At 43.9% G+C, this 12,483-nt stretch overlaps 2 protein-coding genes across 14 annotated transcripts; both read right to left on the reverse strand.

Moving 5' to 3' along the window:
• Nucleotides 1–355: 355 nt before the first annotated feature.
• LOC119015884 lies at nucleotides 356–7,011 on the reverse strand. 13 transcript variants are annotated; one of them, XR_005073595.1, is made up of 12 exons: nucleotides 6,840–7,011; nucleotides 4,519–6,722; nucleotides 4,267–4,407; nucleotides 4,018–4,107; nucleotides 3,116–3,259; nucleotides 2,378–2,471; nucleotides 2,133–2,283; nucleotides 1,899–2,011; nucleotides 1,668–1,802; nucleotides 1,388–1,506; nucleotides 948–1,292; nucleotides 356–830 (listed from the first exon to the last, which is right to left on the reverse strand). XR_005073595.1 is itself a non-coding variant. In XM_037091947.1 (9 exons), the coding sequence occupies exons 5-9, from the start codon at nucleotides 3,616–3,618 to the stop codon at nucleotides 797–799; spliced, it is 597 nt and encodes a 198-aa protein (XP_036947842.1). In that variant the 5' UTR covers nucleotides 3,619–3,647; nucleotides 4,018–4,107; nucleotides 4,267–4,407; nucleotides 4,519–6,722; nucleotides 6,840–7,011; the 3' UTR covers nucleotides 356–796. The 13 variants fall into 13 exon arrangements, 10 of the variants coding, with proteins under 10 accessions (XP_036947842.1, XP_036947841.1, XP_036947837.1 ...); XR_005073596.1 differs by having other exon boundaries at nucleotides 2,378–2,474; XR_005073594.1 differs by having other exon boundaries at nucleotides 2,378–3,259.
• A 3,100-nt stretch (nucleotides 7,012–10,111) lies between these two features.
• Nucleotides 10,112–11,880, reverse strand: LOC119015894. The gene is made up of 4 exons (XM_037091958.1): nucleotides 11,858–11,880; nucleotides 11,063–11,084; nucleotides 10,637–10,930; nucleotides 10,112–10,541 (listed from the first exon to the last, which is right to left on the reverse strand). The coding sequence occupies exons 2-4, from the start codon at nucleotides 11,063–11,065 to the stop codon at nucleotides 10,188–10,190; spliced, it is 651 nt and encodes a 216-aa protein (XP_036947853.1). The 5' UTR covers nucleotides 11,066–11,084; nucleotides 11,858–11,880; the 3' UTR covers nucleotides 10,112–10,187.
• Between the last annotated feature and the right edge of the window lie 603 nt (nucleotides 11,881–12,483).

The following is a 12,483-nucleotide window of genomic DNA, read 5'->3' on the forward strand; positions in this document are numbered from 1 at the left end:
AAATGACTGAATATACTTACCTAAAACTACCTAAAACACATACCTACACCAACATTATACCTACCTGGACCACCTGTGGAAAAAAGGAGAGAAAAAAAGAACAAAAGACTTACCTGGAACACCTGTAAAACAAAAATACTTACCTGGAACACCTGTAAAACAAAAATACTTACCTGGAACACCTGTAAAACAAAAATACTTACCTGGAACACCTGTAAAACAAACATACCTACCTGGAACACCTGAAAAAAAGAAGAAAATAAGATCATGTCTGTCGACCTGTAGATCTCTGGGGGCAGCCATCTTGGCTACTTTGTTTACATTCTGTTAAGTTTCACTTTTGGTTTGTTACTTCTTAAGTTCAGTTGGACACTTTATTTTGATTTTTTGGCAACATTTGAGCAGCAAACAACAAGAAAACAGCAGAGTTCAGTTAGAGGAAGGCCCAGACACGTAGGGAGCCCGTACGGAGGTGCCGTAGCCAGGGGGAGGGCTTGCTTCCGTAGAGGATCCGGGGGAGGAGATAAAAGGAGGCCGGAGGAGCAGAGCCGGTCATACCTACTCTGACCTAGGAATGAGAAGGATCTCTGTCAGCAAAGACAAAACAACAAGCTCTCTTTACAATTAATCAGTGTGCTAGGCCTGAAGAAGACCAGAATCCTGGTCGAAACGTCGCCGTTTAGCACACTTTCACTCACCTTTCTGCAGCTCAAGTGCAGTGTTTTTTCTTTTGAAAGACATTTGCTTTCTTTTGCCTTTTCTTTGCTTTTCTTTTCTTTACTCTTCTGGGTTGTTTTCACGGGGTTTTCTTTTTTTCTTTGATATCTTCACTATAAATAAATATAAACTTAGAAAACTAATTAAAACATACAGTGTGAAAACACATAGATTAACATATACCTTCTTAGATATTATAAATATAAACATAAAAACTAGTTATTACTTACATACACCGTGAGGATACCTTTTCCACATGGACGGTGTGTGGAGAGAAGTGAGGTACAGACGCGGGGGGAGACGTACCTATGATCCCGGCTGGGATCGCGTGACAGAGGCAGGGTGGGGGAAGGACAGTGCACCTTCCCGGCCATTTCCGGCACGGGCTCAGTTCCCCGCACCTAACAGGCCAGTGCCTCCTCCACTTCTGCCTCGCAACGTAGGTGCTCCTGCGAGAACTTACGCGGCAGTACTGCGGCACGGAGATCCGCGGACTGCCCCCACATTCCAGCAGCCACGGCCTGCTCTCAGGCTGCAGCAGCCAGGTCCTGCAGCCACATTCCAGCAGCCAATACCTGTAGAAACAGAAGAGATCAGAAGACAGCCTGCTGACCCACAGTTTGGGCAGCTTGTACGTAAGATGCATGTGGCAATTAAGCTTGTGCACCACCTGCAGAATGTTGCAGTTAAACCAGACAAGCCGGAGCCGCGCATGATCTCCCGCATGGAGAATGTGCTGGCTACCATGATTAAGCCAGCAGCCCCCACAACACGTACCACGGATCTAATCTGGGGAAACGCCAAGAACTGGGGTTACAACACTTTACTCATTCTAGAAGAGCACTACAGGACAGAACTGGATAAAGTGTTAGACGAGCTATCCGTAATCATGGTACGCGAATGGTACTCGGCCTTTCAGGTGGCCGTGAGGTGGGCTAGGAGGAACTTACCTCACATCTCCGCTGACGCGTTGGAACACGCGGAGGCGCTGATCGCAGCCACAGCAGAGCTGGATGCGGAGACGGCTGTCCCGCAACAGCCACCAGTCCCTAAGCACGTCCCAGTTGTGAAGCAGACACCAGCCCCTAAGCAAACACAGGTCATTAGACAGACACCAGTCCCACAACCACAGCTCCCACAGCGGCCACGGGGTGAACGGGGGGGAGGCAAACGTAGCACACCTAGCAGGGTGGAGGAGCCTCTTAAGCCCGAGCGGGGCCTGCCGCCCAGACAGCACCCACGGGGAGCCAGCCAGGGGGAGACACGGGGTTGTGTGGTTCCTGAGGAAAGTCACCTGTTGGACATAGTGGAGGAGGAGGAAGGAGAGGCTCAGTTAGAGCAGGAGCAGGAGACAGGCTGGAGTCCTCTTTTATTTGATTTGGAGTTATCAGGGGAAGAAAGCATGCACGGCTCACCAGTTTTGATGCCGATCCCCGCAGCTCAGCCAGCTGCCCAGGCAGACAGAACACCTCAGCGCGAATCAGTGCTAGTACATCAGGAGGATGACTTTAGCAGCAGTAGCTTCCACCTGGAAGATAGCCTGCCCCTCACACCTAGTCCACAGCGCTGCAGAGTCACCAGACACACAAATACAGAGCGCAAGATGATTGACTGGAACCTGACAGTGAAAAAGAAGTGGCTTATTGTAGGTGACTCTAACCTGTCGAGGATCCCGGGACACCAGATCCCAGATCTGCAGGTGGAGAGTTACCCCGGAGCGAATTTTCGCCACGCTGAGGCCTTGATGGCTAAATCTACTAGCCAGGTGACAGTGGAGAAAGTGGTGTTAGCTTTTGGGATAAACAGCAGAGGCCAGAAGGCGAGGGAAACAGCAGTCAAACAACTGCAGGGCGCCGTCAGAGCGGCAAAGAGAAAGTTTCGCCACGCCGAGATCTGGGTCCCCCAAATTAACTTTTCTTCATCCCTCCCGACGGAGGAGAAGAACACTCTCAGCCTATTGAACAGCCACATCACCAGAAACATGCCCTACATCCCTGCCATACAGGCCACTGACTTTATTACAGGCAGTGATAATGTCCACTGGACCAGGGAGACTGCAGTACGCATGCTCGACCACTGGGCGGCGTGTTTAAACTTCACAGCTCAGTAAGCCGGATAGAGCAAGGGTCAAAGGGTAACCGGCCCCTGAAGAAAGACAATGTCCTTGTTCTAGCCAAACATTTCACACTTACAACAGCCCAAAAGCAGCTTCTGACTCGGGGTTTGACATTTGTACCCACGTTAGACATAGGGAAGGATCAGAAAGCAGAGCTCAGATGTGATTTACAAAATTATCACAGAAGAATTAAGTTAGCAGCATATTTTAAAGGAGCAGACAGGCAAAACATACCTCGGTTCACAGAGGCTTCAGCATGGGTGCCCCCACCTGAGAAATTACCTTTGGAAGTCCACCACCTGATCGAGAGGGACATCTCCTCCTTTGCCGAGTGTTATCGGCCCTGCAGGGAGTCTTGTAACCTCCAGAGTGAGGAGGTCGAGGCTCTCCGGGAGCTGATGCACAATAGGCATGTCGTCATCAAACCTGCGGATAAAGGGAGCATGGTGGTTATACTAAGCCGTGATCAATACATACAGGAAGTGGAGAGGCAGCTGAACGATAAGGTTTATTATAAACAATTAGAACAACCAATTTATATGGAGACCGTGCCTCTCGTGACCGCCATCCTGGACAGCCTGCAAAAAAAGAAATTCATTAATGCGAAACAGAAACAATATTTGAAAGGCAGCTCCGAACCTCGCGAGCGAAAATTCTACGCTCTGCCTAAAGTTCATAAAGAACCAGAGAAATGGACGGTACCGTTTGAAGTGCCCCCCGGGAGGCCGATAGTGTCCGACTGCGGGAGCGAAACTTACCGTATAGCCGAATATCTGGACTTCCATCTCAACCCGCTAGCGATGAGGCATCCCGCCTACGTCAAAGATACATATCATTTTATCGACATCGTCAAACAATTAAAAATCCCTGCAAACTCGTATTTCTTCTCCATGGACGTGGACGCGCTATACACAAATATTGACATTCAGTCCGGCATAGCGTCAATTCGAAAAATCTTTCAAAAATATCCGGACCCAAACAGACCCGACGAGGAGCTGCTCCAGCTCCTGGACATTAATTTGAGACGCAACGACTTCGTATTTAATGAAAAATATTACCTGCAAATCAAAGGAACGGCGATGGGCAAAAAATTCGCCCCCGCCTACGCAAACATATTTATGGCGAATTGGGAAGACGAAGTGCTCGTCACCTGCAGGAAAAAACCTCTACACTATTTACGTTACCTGGATGACATCTGGGGGATCTGGACCGGGTCAAAGGACGAATTCACGGACTTTGTATCCACTCTAAATTCGCAGGATCCGTCCATCCAGCTGAAATACGAAATAAGTCAGGACTCTATTAACTTTCTGGATACTACCGTCTATAAGGCGCCGGGGTTTAAAGATAATGAGCAATTGAATATTAAAGTGTACTTCAAACAGACCGACACACATGCGCTATTATATAAAACAAGCTTTCATCCTACCCACACATTTAAGGGCATTGTCAAGTCTCAGCTGTTGCGCTTTAAGCGCATCTGCACGCGCGATGACGACTTCCGGGAAGCAGTCGGGCTCCTCTTCAGCGCGCTGCGGAAGAGAGGGTATTCCAGACCCTTCCTCAGGCGCTGCCTGAAAACATTTCAAGTGGTGAAAGAAAAAGAGGATGACAAGAAAATCATTCCTTTAATAACAGCATATTCATCGATAGGCATAAAGCTACATGCTAGATGGAAAGCTAACTTCCAGGAAGTCATCGCCGAGGGGGAAATCCTCCCGAACTGCAAGGTCATCTCGGCATTCAGACGTCAGAGGAATCTCCGGGATCTCCTGGTTAGGGCGAAATTAAAGCCATTACAACAACACAGGAAGAAGCTGCTGGAAAATTATTTTGTCAATAAAAATTATATTCAGAATCAGAGAACGAAGACGGTCTTTAAGATCGCACAACAATTCAGTCCGCGATCCGCAAACTGCGTCTACATCATCTTCTGCGCAAAATGCGGAGTACAGTACGTGGGCGAAACCAGTAACCCACTAAGCACACGCATGTTACAACACACATACCACATTCGGAACAAAAAGGAAACTAATACTCCCCTGGTCCGACACTTCCTGTCGCACGGTCTGGCATCCGTCCGGGTGGCCGGCCTGCAGGGAAACTGTACCTGGAGCAGAGTGGAGAGAAAAAAAGCGGAACGGAAATGGATCTACTTATTGAGCACAAAAGAGCCATTCGGCCTTAATGTCAAGTATAATTAAATATAATTAAATACAATTTAATATAATTCAATATAATTCAATACAATTAAATAGAATTCAATATAATTAAATATAATTCAATATAATTCACTATAATTAGCGATATATGAGTCAGTGGACGTATATGAGTCACTGGAGGTATATGAGTCAGTGAGGGGGGCGGAGTCACAGCTTCTGCCTTCATGCCTAACCCCAACCTTTGACCTTTCCTTTCTAACCTCACCCTGTGGTGACTCCTGACCTCAACCTCAGTCTGGCTCTTGCCTAACCCCAACCTCCCTTACCCCCCTAGAAAGAAGAAGTTATTATACATACCTATATAGTAGATTATAACCCTCAGAGATCATTATTTAATTCATTATTTAATTAATTATACAGATAATAGTTTAGCATAGATAGATTAATTCATACAGCCTTAAGGCTGCTAATAGAAGAGTAAATAACTTAATAAATAAATAAATAAATAAATACATTGACAATACAGTATATAAATAAATAATTCATCAAGAAGGAGACAGACAATTGGATACACTCAGTTTATTTGGTCATTTCAGGCACAATTGGCTCGTTAATAACAACACACACATAGTTTCAAATTTAAAAGGACACTTACACCATACCTACTTACCTGACACATAGATACACATGGGATATTCACAATTAAAGGACGCTTACACCTAAAATACTTACTGAAAACATAAACACACATTAGTTATTTACATTTAAAGGGCATTTACACATAAAATACTTACCAGACACATAAATACACATAGGATAACTACATTTAGAGCACAGTACACACAAAATTAGGACCTGCAAAGCAAAAACACAGGACAAAACTCACCTAGAAAGAACACAACACACAGACATACTTACCTGGACCTGAAATGACTGAATATACTTACCTAAAACTACCTAAAACACATACCTACACCAACATTATACCTACCTGGACCACCTGTGGAAAAAAGGAGAGAAAAAAAGAACAAAAGACTTACCTGGAACACCTGTAAAACAAAAATACTTACCTGGAACACCTGTAAAACAAAAATACTTACCTGGAACACCTGTAAAACAAACATACCTACCTGGAACACCTGAAAAAAAGAAGAAAATAAGATCATGTCTGTCGACCTGTAGATCTCTGGGGGCAGCCATCTTGGCTACTTTGTTTACATTCTGTTAAGTTTCACTTTTGGTTTGTTACTTCTTAAGTTCAGTTGGACACTTTATTTTGATTTTTTGGCAACATTTGAGCAGCAAACAACAAGAAAACAGCAGAGTTCAGTTAGAGGAAGGCCCAGACACGTAGGGAGCCCGTACGGAGGTGCCGTAGCCAGGGGGAGGGCTTGCTTCCGTAGAGGATCCGGGGGAGGAGATAAAAGGAGGCCGGAGGAGCAGAGCCGGTCATACCTACTCTGACCTAGGAATGAGAAGGATCTCTGTCAGCAAAGACAAAACAACAAGCTCTCTTTACAATTAATCAGTGTGCTAGGCCTGAAGAAGACCAGAATCCTGGTCGAAACGTCGCCGTTTAGCACACTTTCACTCACCTTTCTGCAGCTCAAGTGCAGTGTTTTTTCTTTTGAAAGACATTTGCTTTCTTTTGCCTTTTCTTTGCTTTTCTTTTCTTTACTCTTCTGGGTTGTTTTCACGGGGTTTTCTTTTTTTCTTTGATATCTTCACTATAAATAAATATAAACTTAGAAAACTAATTAAAACATACAGTGTGAAAACACATAGATTAACATATACCTTCTTAGATATTATAAATATAAACATAAAAACTAGTTATTACTTACATACACCGTGAGGATACCTTTTCCACATGGACGGTGTGTGGAGAGAAGTGAGGTACAGACGCGGGGGGAGACGTACCTATGATCCCGGCTGGGATCGCGTGACAGAGGCAGGGTGGGGGAAGGACAGTGCACCTTCCCGGCCATTTCCGGCACGGGCTCAGTTCCCCGCACCTAACCCTAACCCCTAACCCTAACCCTAACCCCCTACCTGGAAGGATCCACGGGGAGTAGGGAGGCCAGTAGAGGCCTAGATCCAGAGCCTCTGATGAGGTGCCTAAACCCAAAGTCTCTGGCCTTAATGCCTAACCCCAACCTTTGACCTTTCTTTTCTTTTCTAACCTCACCCTGAGGTGACCCCTGACCCCAACCTCATTCTAGTTTGGGCCTAACCCCAACCACTCTTAACCCCCTAGAAAGAATATATTATTATAAATACCTATAGATTATATATATAGAGAGATTAAATGATATCATAGAACCCTCAGAGAGCAGTATTTACTTCATTATATAAATATTAGCTTAAAAAAATGGATTAATTCATACAGCCTTAAAGCTGCTAATATAGGATTAGTTAGATTAATAAATAAATAAATAAATAAATAAATAAATAAATAAATAGATAATTCATGATATAAATAAATAATTCATAGAAGGAGACAGAGAATTGGACACACCCAGTTTATTTAGTCATTTCAGGCACAATTGGCAATTAACAACAACAACACACACATAGATTCACATTTAAAGGGCAATTACACCACATACTTACCTGACACACAGACACACATAGGATATTTACAATTAAAGGACACTTACACCTAAAATACTTACCTGAAACACAAAGACACATAGTATAGTTACATTTAAGGGACAGTTACACATAAAATTAGACCCTGAAAAGCAAAAACACATTACAATACTTACCTGAAAAGAAGAAAAACACACATAAAACACTTACCTGGGCCTGAAATGACTAAACATACTTACCAATACACATCAAACACCTACCTGAACTAATTATACTAACCTGGAACACCTGTGCAAAGAAAATACTTACCTGGAGCACTTGTGGAAAGAAAGAAAGAACACAATACTTACCTGGAACACCTGAAAAAGAAAAAAATACTTACCTGGAACACCTGTAAAAGAACAATACTTACCTGGAACACCTGTAAAAGAACAATACTTACCTGGAACACCTGAAAAAGAAAAGAATACAGCATACCGGTCTACCTTAAACATAGGATCTCTGGGGGAAGCAGCTTTAAACACATTTTTTTAGCACTTTTTTAGACTGAGTTCGGTTTCATTTTCCTTTATTCACTTTGTAAGTTCAGTCAGACACTTTATTTTTATTTTTTATTTTTGTTTTTAGGACCATTTGAGCAACAAAACAGTGAAAACAAATAGAGTTCAGTTTGTGCATGCCCGGACATGTCAGAAGCCTGTACGGAGGAACCGTAGCAAGGGGGAGGGCTTAGTTCTGTAGAGGGTCCGGGGGAGGAGATAAAAGGAAGCCGCAGGAGCAGAGGCGGTCATACCTACTCTGACCTGAGAAGGAGAAGGATCTCTGTCACTCTGAATAAAAACAGCTCTCTTTTGTCCCTTTAGAAGTGTGCTAGGCCTGAAGAAGACCATAACTTTGGTCGAAACGTCGCCACTTAGCACACTATCCCTCTTTTTTCTGCAGTAGCTCAAGTGCAGAGCTTTTTTTCTTAAAAACATTCTTTTTGTTTTGCCTTTGTGAGTTCTTTTCTTTGTTTTCCACTCTTTTGTTTTTCTTTCATTAATAAATATTCCCACTAAACTTAAATATAACTTTAGAACTTTGATTAAAACATACAGTGCATAAAGCACGTATATTAAAACATATCTCTTTAGAAAATAAAACTTTAAAACATAACAATTAGTGATTACTTAAATACACCGTGAGGATAACTTTGCCCAATGGACGGTGTATGGAGGAGTGTCAGCTACGGGCGCAGAGGGCGACGTACCCATGATCCCGGCTGGGATCACGTGAGAGAGGCACAGTGGGGGAAGGACAGTGCACCTTCCCGGCCATTTTCGGCACGGGCTCAGTTCTCCGTTTGACAACTTACAGTTCAGCCCTGAAAATGCAGCACAGCAGCACATCTGCAGCAAATGTGATGGTCAAAATCACTTGCAACAGACAACAGCACATACGATGCAGTGCACCAGGGTGCACTCTTGTTAAAATGTCTTATCCCTTTGGTGGGTGGGTGGCTGTAGCTCAGCGGGTAGAGCAAGGGGAAATAGGGATGAGTGCCACCCCCAGAGTCTCTGGTCATTAAGGTTTCCGGGTTCTGGGAGCCACAAAAGACATATATTTGGAAGGCTTAGGCAGAGCTGAACGCGCTGGTGGATTGGATTTAAGGAAGTCCAATCCACCAAAATAACAATGCATTGCCGGTCATTAATGTTCCTGGCCGGTCCAGTGAACGAGACTTTGGGAACCCCCCGAGAGACGTCTGACACAGCTTTCCAACAAATGTGCCCCCTCAGTGTGCCGGACCTTTTCGGACCAAACTCGGCAATGTTGGCTGCTACTGACAAGACATTGATGGTGGGAATCAGGCAATCCACCAACTGCAACATATGTCAGTTCCGTCCCTCAGTGCCCAAAGTGGGCCAAAGTGTGTGGAAATGCTATGCAATGTATGTTGCCTCCAAGTAGCCATTCTGCTGAAGACAACCATGTCCTTGTTCTCCTCCTAACCCCAACTGTTTCGGTATAAGGGTTAGGGTTATATAGGGTATAAGCGTTCGAACGCGGTCAAAAAAGCTGACAATTCAGTGTCAGGGCCAAAACCCTTCTTCCAGGACATGTTTAGGGGCATGTCTCAGGCCATTTGGAATCTGTAGATACCTATAATAAAAAAAGCTGAAATAAGACAGCTATGAATTGTTTTTACCATTTGTAACCTCACCATAAATACTTTTTAAACGTTGTAAGCTAACCATTAATTGTTTATATCGTGTTTAACCAGACCATGAATTGTTTTTAAACTTTGTAAGCTGACCATTAATTGTTTAGATTGTGTTTAACCTGACCATGAATTATTTTTAAACTCTGTAAGCTGACCATTAATTATTTGTAGTGTTTTTAACCTGGCTATGAATTGTTTTTAAACTTTCTGAGCTGGCCATTAATTGTTTGTAGTGTTTTTAACGTCACCATGAATTTTTAATAAAATATAGACAGAAACATGAATTATGCTTGTGAACATTATTTATTGTCCAAAACCAGGACATATGAACACAACAGAAAAGAAAAATGGAAATTTCAAATGACTTTGACAAAAAAAAACCACCAAAAAAACAAAATTAATCCTCGTTTTCATCACCTTCGTAGTGGTGGAGGGGGAGGAATTGGGCCATGACCTCCTCATCAGTGTCGGAGTTGGGTCCCGGGGACATTTGCATGGAAGATGGAGGTGACAGTGGAGCCGGCGACTTAGGGGACCCCACCGGAGTCAGATAGGGACTGGGAGATGCGTCAGACATCATCTCCCATTCCGTCTCTGGCTGGGTTCCCAAGTTGTTCTCCCCCATGGCCTCTTCATCCCCACCAGTAGATGTCCCCGGGGCTCCGACTGCTGCCTCTGCAGCCCTCCTCGCACCCCTAAACTCCCCCCTGCCCATAGATGGGATGGGGGTTAGACGGCCTTCAGCACGTCTCTGTTAAAAAATGAAAAATAAAAAAAAAGGATTAAGTTCCAAATTCACTACAATTGTTTTAAATAATTGAAATTATGAAATGTTATAACACTTACCCTGGTCGCCCTCGCCACAAATCTAGCTTCCTCCTTCATCATGCCAAGGAAGCCTGGGTCAGCCAGGACGAGGTCTTCTTCCTCCTCCCGTGTGAGGTGACCACGTCGTGGGTGGGGTGGGACGGGTGGCAGGTGTGGCAGAGATGCTGCCCCGGCTGCTGCCCCCTCCCTTGGTGCTGGTGTATTGCCAGCTTCCGGGGCATCATCATGTGCGCCGGTTTCGCCCACCACATGGCGACGCAACGGACGACGTCTACCACCACCGGGAGGGAGGGGCTTTTTGACAGGCTGACTCTATTACAGAGACAACAATAATTCATGTCAACAGAGTCAAACAAATACATGACGTAGTCAATGACTAATGTAACAGTTATGGATGAAAAAAAAATATTAATAGTACATGTAGAAATGTAGAGTATTACTTACCATTTTGATTGTCTTCAAAGAACTTGATGAAAGGTTGAAGATACATAAAGAAATACAAAAAGTGATGTAAGCATCAATTAAATACAATTGATAAACAGTAGCAATCTACATAAAAATGTAATTACTATTAATAACACATTGAATGTTCCATTGATACCTCTACATTTCGGAAGATAAAGTATTACTTGTGCAGTTCAGCCTGCTGTGACTTACCTCGTCGCTGGTCTACAACAGAATCAGCTCCACCTGCTGGGCATCTCCCGTTATAGCCAGTTGGCCACTCCCCCTCAGAAGTTCCGTACGTGGTACGTACGATTTCCAAAAAACACTGAGACATAGGACTTGGAAAGTACACTATGATTTGTTTTGTAGTTGTTTTTAGCAGGCAACCATGAATTGGGCTTTAGTTAATCATCAAGGCAACCATCAAGTGCTCTTGTAGCTATTTTTAAATTTTAAAAAAAATATTTAAGTATTTATAACAGATGAATGTCGATGAATTGTATTTCCAAATTAGATGAACTGAGATGAATTTCAATGAAATGTTTAACCTATGAATACCTATAAAAAAACTTAGAGGGAAAAAAACTCTTAGTGAAATGTTACTAATTGTCAAACTGTAGAGTGCTATAAAAGGAAGCGTCTAAGAGCAGGTTGTCATTTCTTCTGAGAGGGTCAAAGAGGTAAGTCACAGCACACTCAACAGCAGCAATACACAAATATTAAATACTAATCCACTTTATTATATGACATTGATAGATAAACAACAACATGAAGAGGCCTGCTACTCCAGACCAGACTGTGCCTTCCTGCCGCCCCCGCCTGGATGACCCGGAAGACCCGGAAGACGTGCCGGTGGTTTACCCGGCAGGGGAGCAGCGGGGTGGTTCAACTGATGCTCCCCCGGGAAGGCAGCCAGATACCGTGGCTGCAACAAGTTTTGCTGGGTCCGGCAGTGAAGAGGAGGAGGCTGGACCCAGTCAAGTCGTCCCAGGTGGGGATGTTGAAAGTGAGGAGTGGGAGACGTCACCGGAGGGGGATTCGGACTCGTACCAGTCCGCCGTGGAAGACCCGGTCCCCGGCGTTGGTTCGAGTCCTGATCTCCCTCCAGTGACGTTGACCGCTGAGGAGATGGCTGCTGTACTTGAGAGTGCTGAAAGTGATAGCAGCAGCGAGGAGGAGTTCAACCAATTCCATCCAAGTGAGTGAGTTATTGTTTTCATCTTTGTTCATGTGTGTTTGTGTTAGGTTTCATGTCATGTATATAGTTTGTATTTCATTGTTTTTTCATTTTTAAAATGTTTCTAAATAAGTTTGTATTTATGTCTGTCTGTGTTGTTTTGTTTATAAAGTAAAAACAAATCTGCAGATACAAAGTGCAATGTAAAAACAAAATAAATAATTATTTGAAATCCTGGATT

This window comes from Acanthopagrus latus, unplaced genomic scaffold, assembly GCF_904848185.1.
Source record: "Acanthopagrus latus isolate v.2019 unplaced genomic scaffold, fAcaLat1.1, whole genome shotgun sequence".
Lineage (NCBI taxonomy): Eukaryota > Metazoa > Chordata > Actinopteri > Spariformes > Sparidae > Acanthopagrus > Acanthopagrus latus.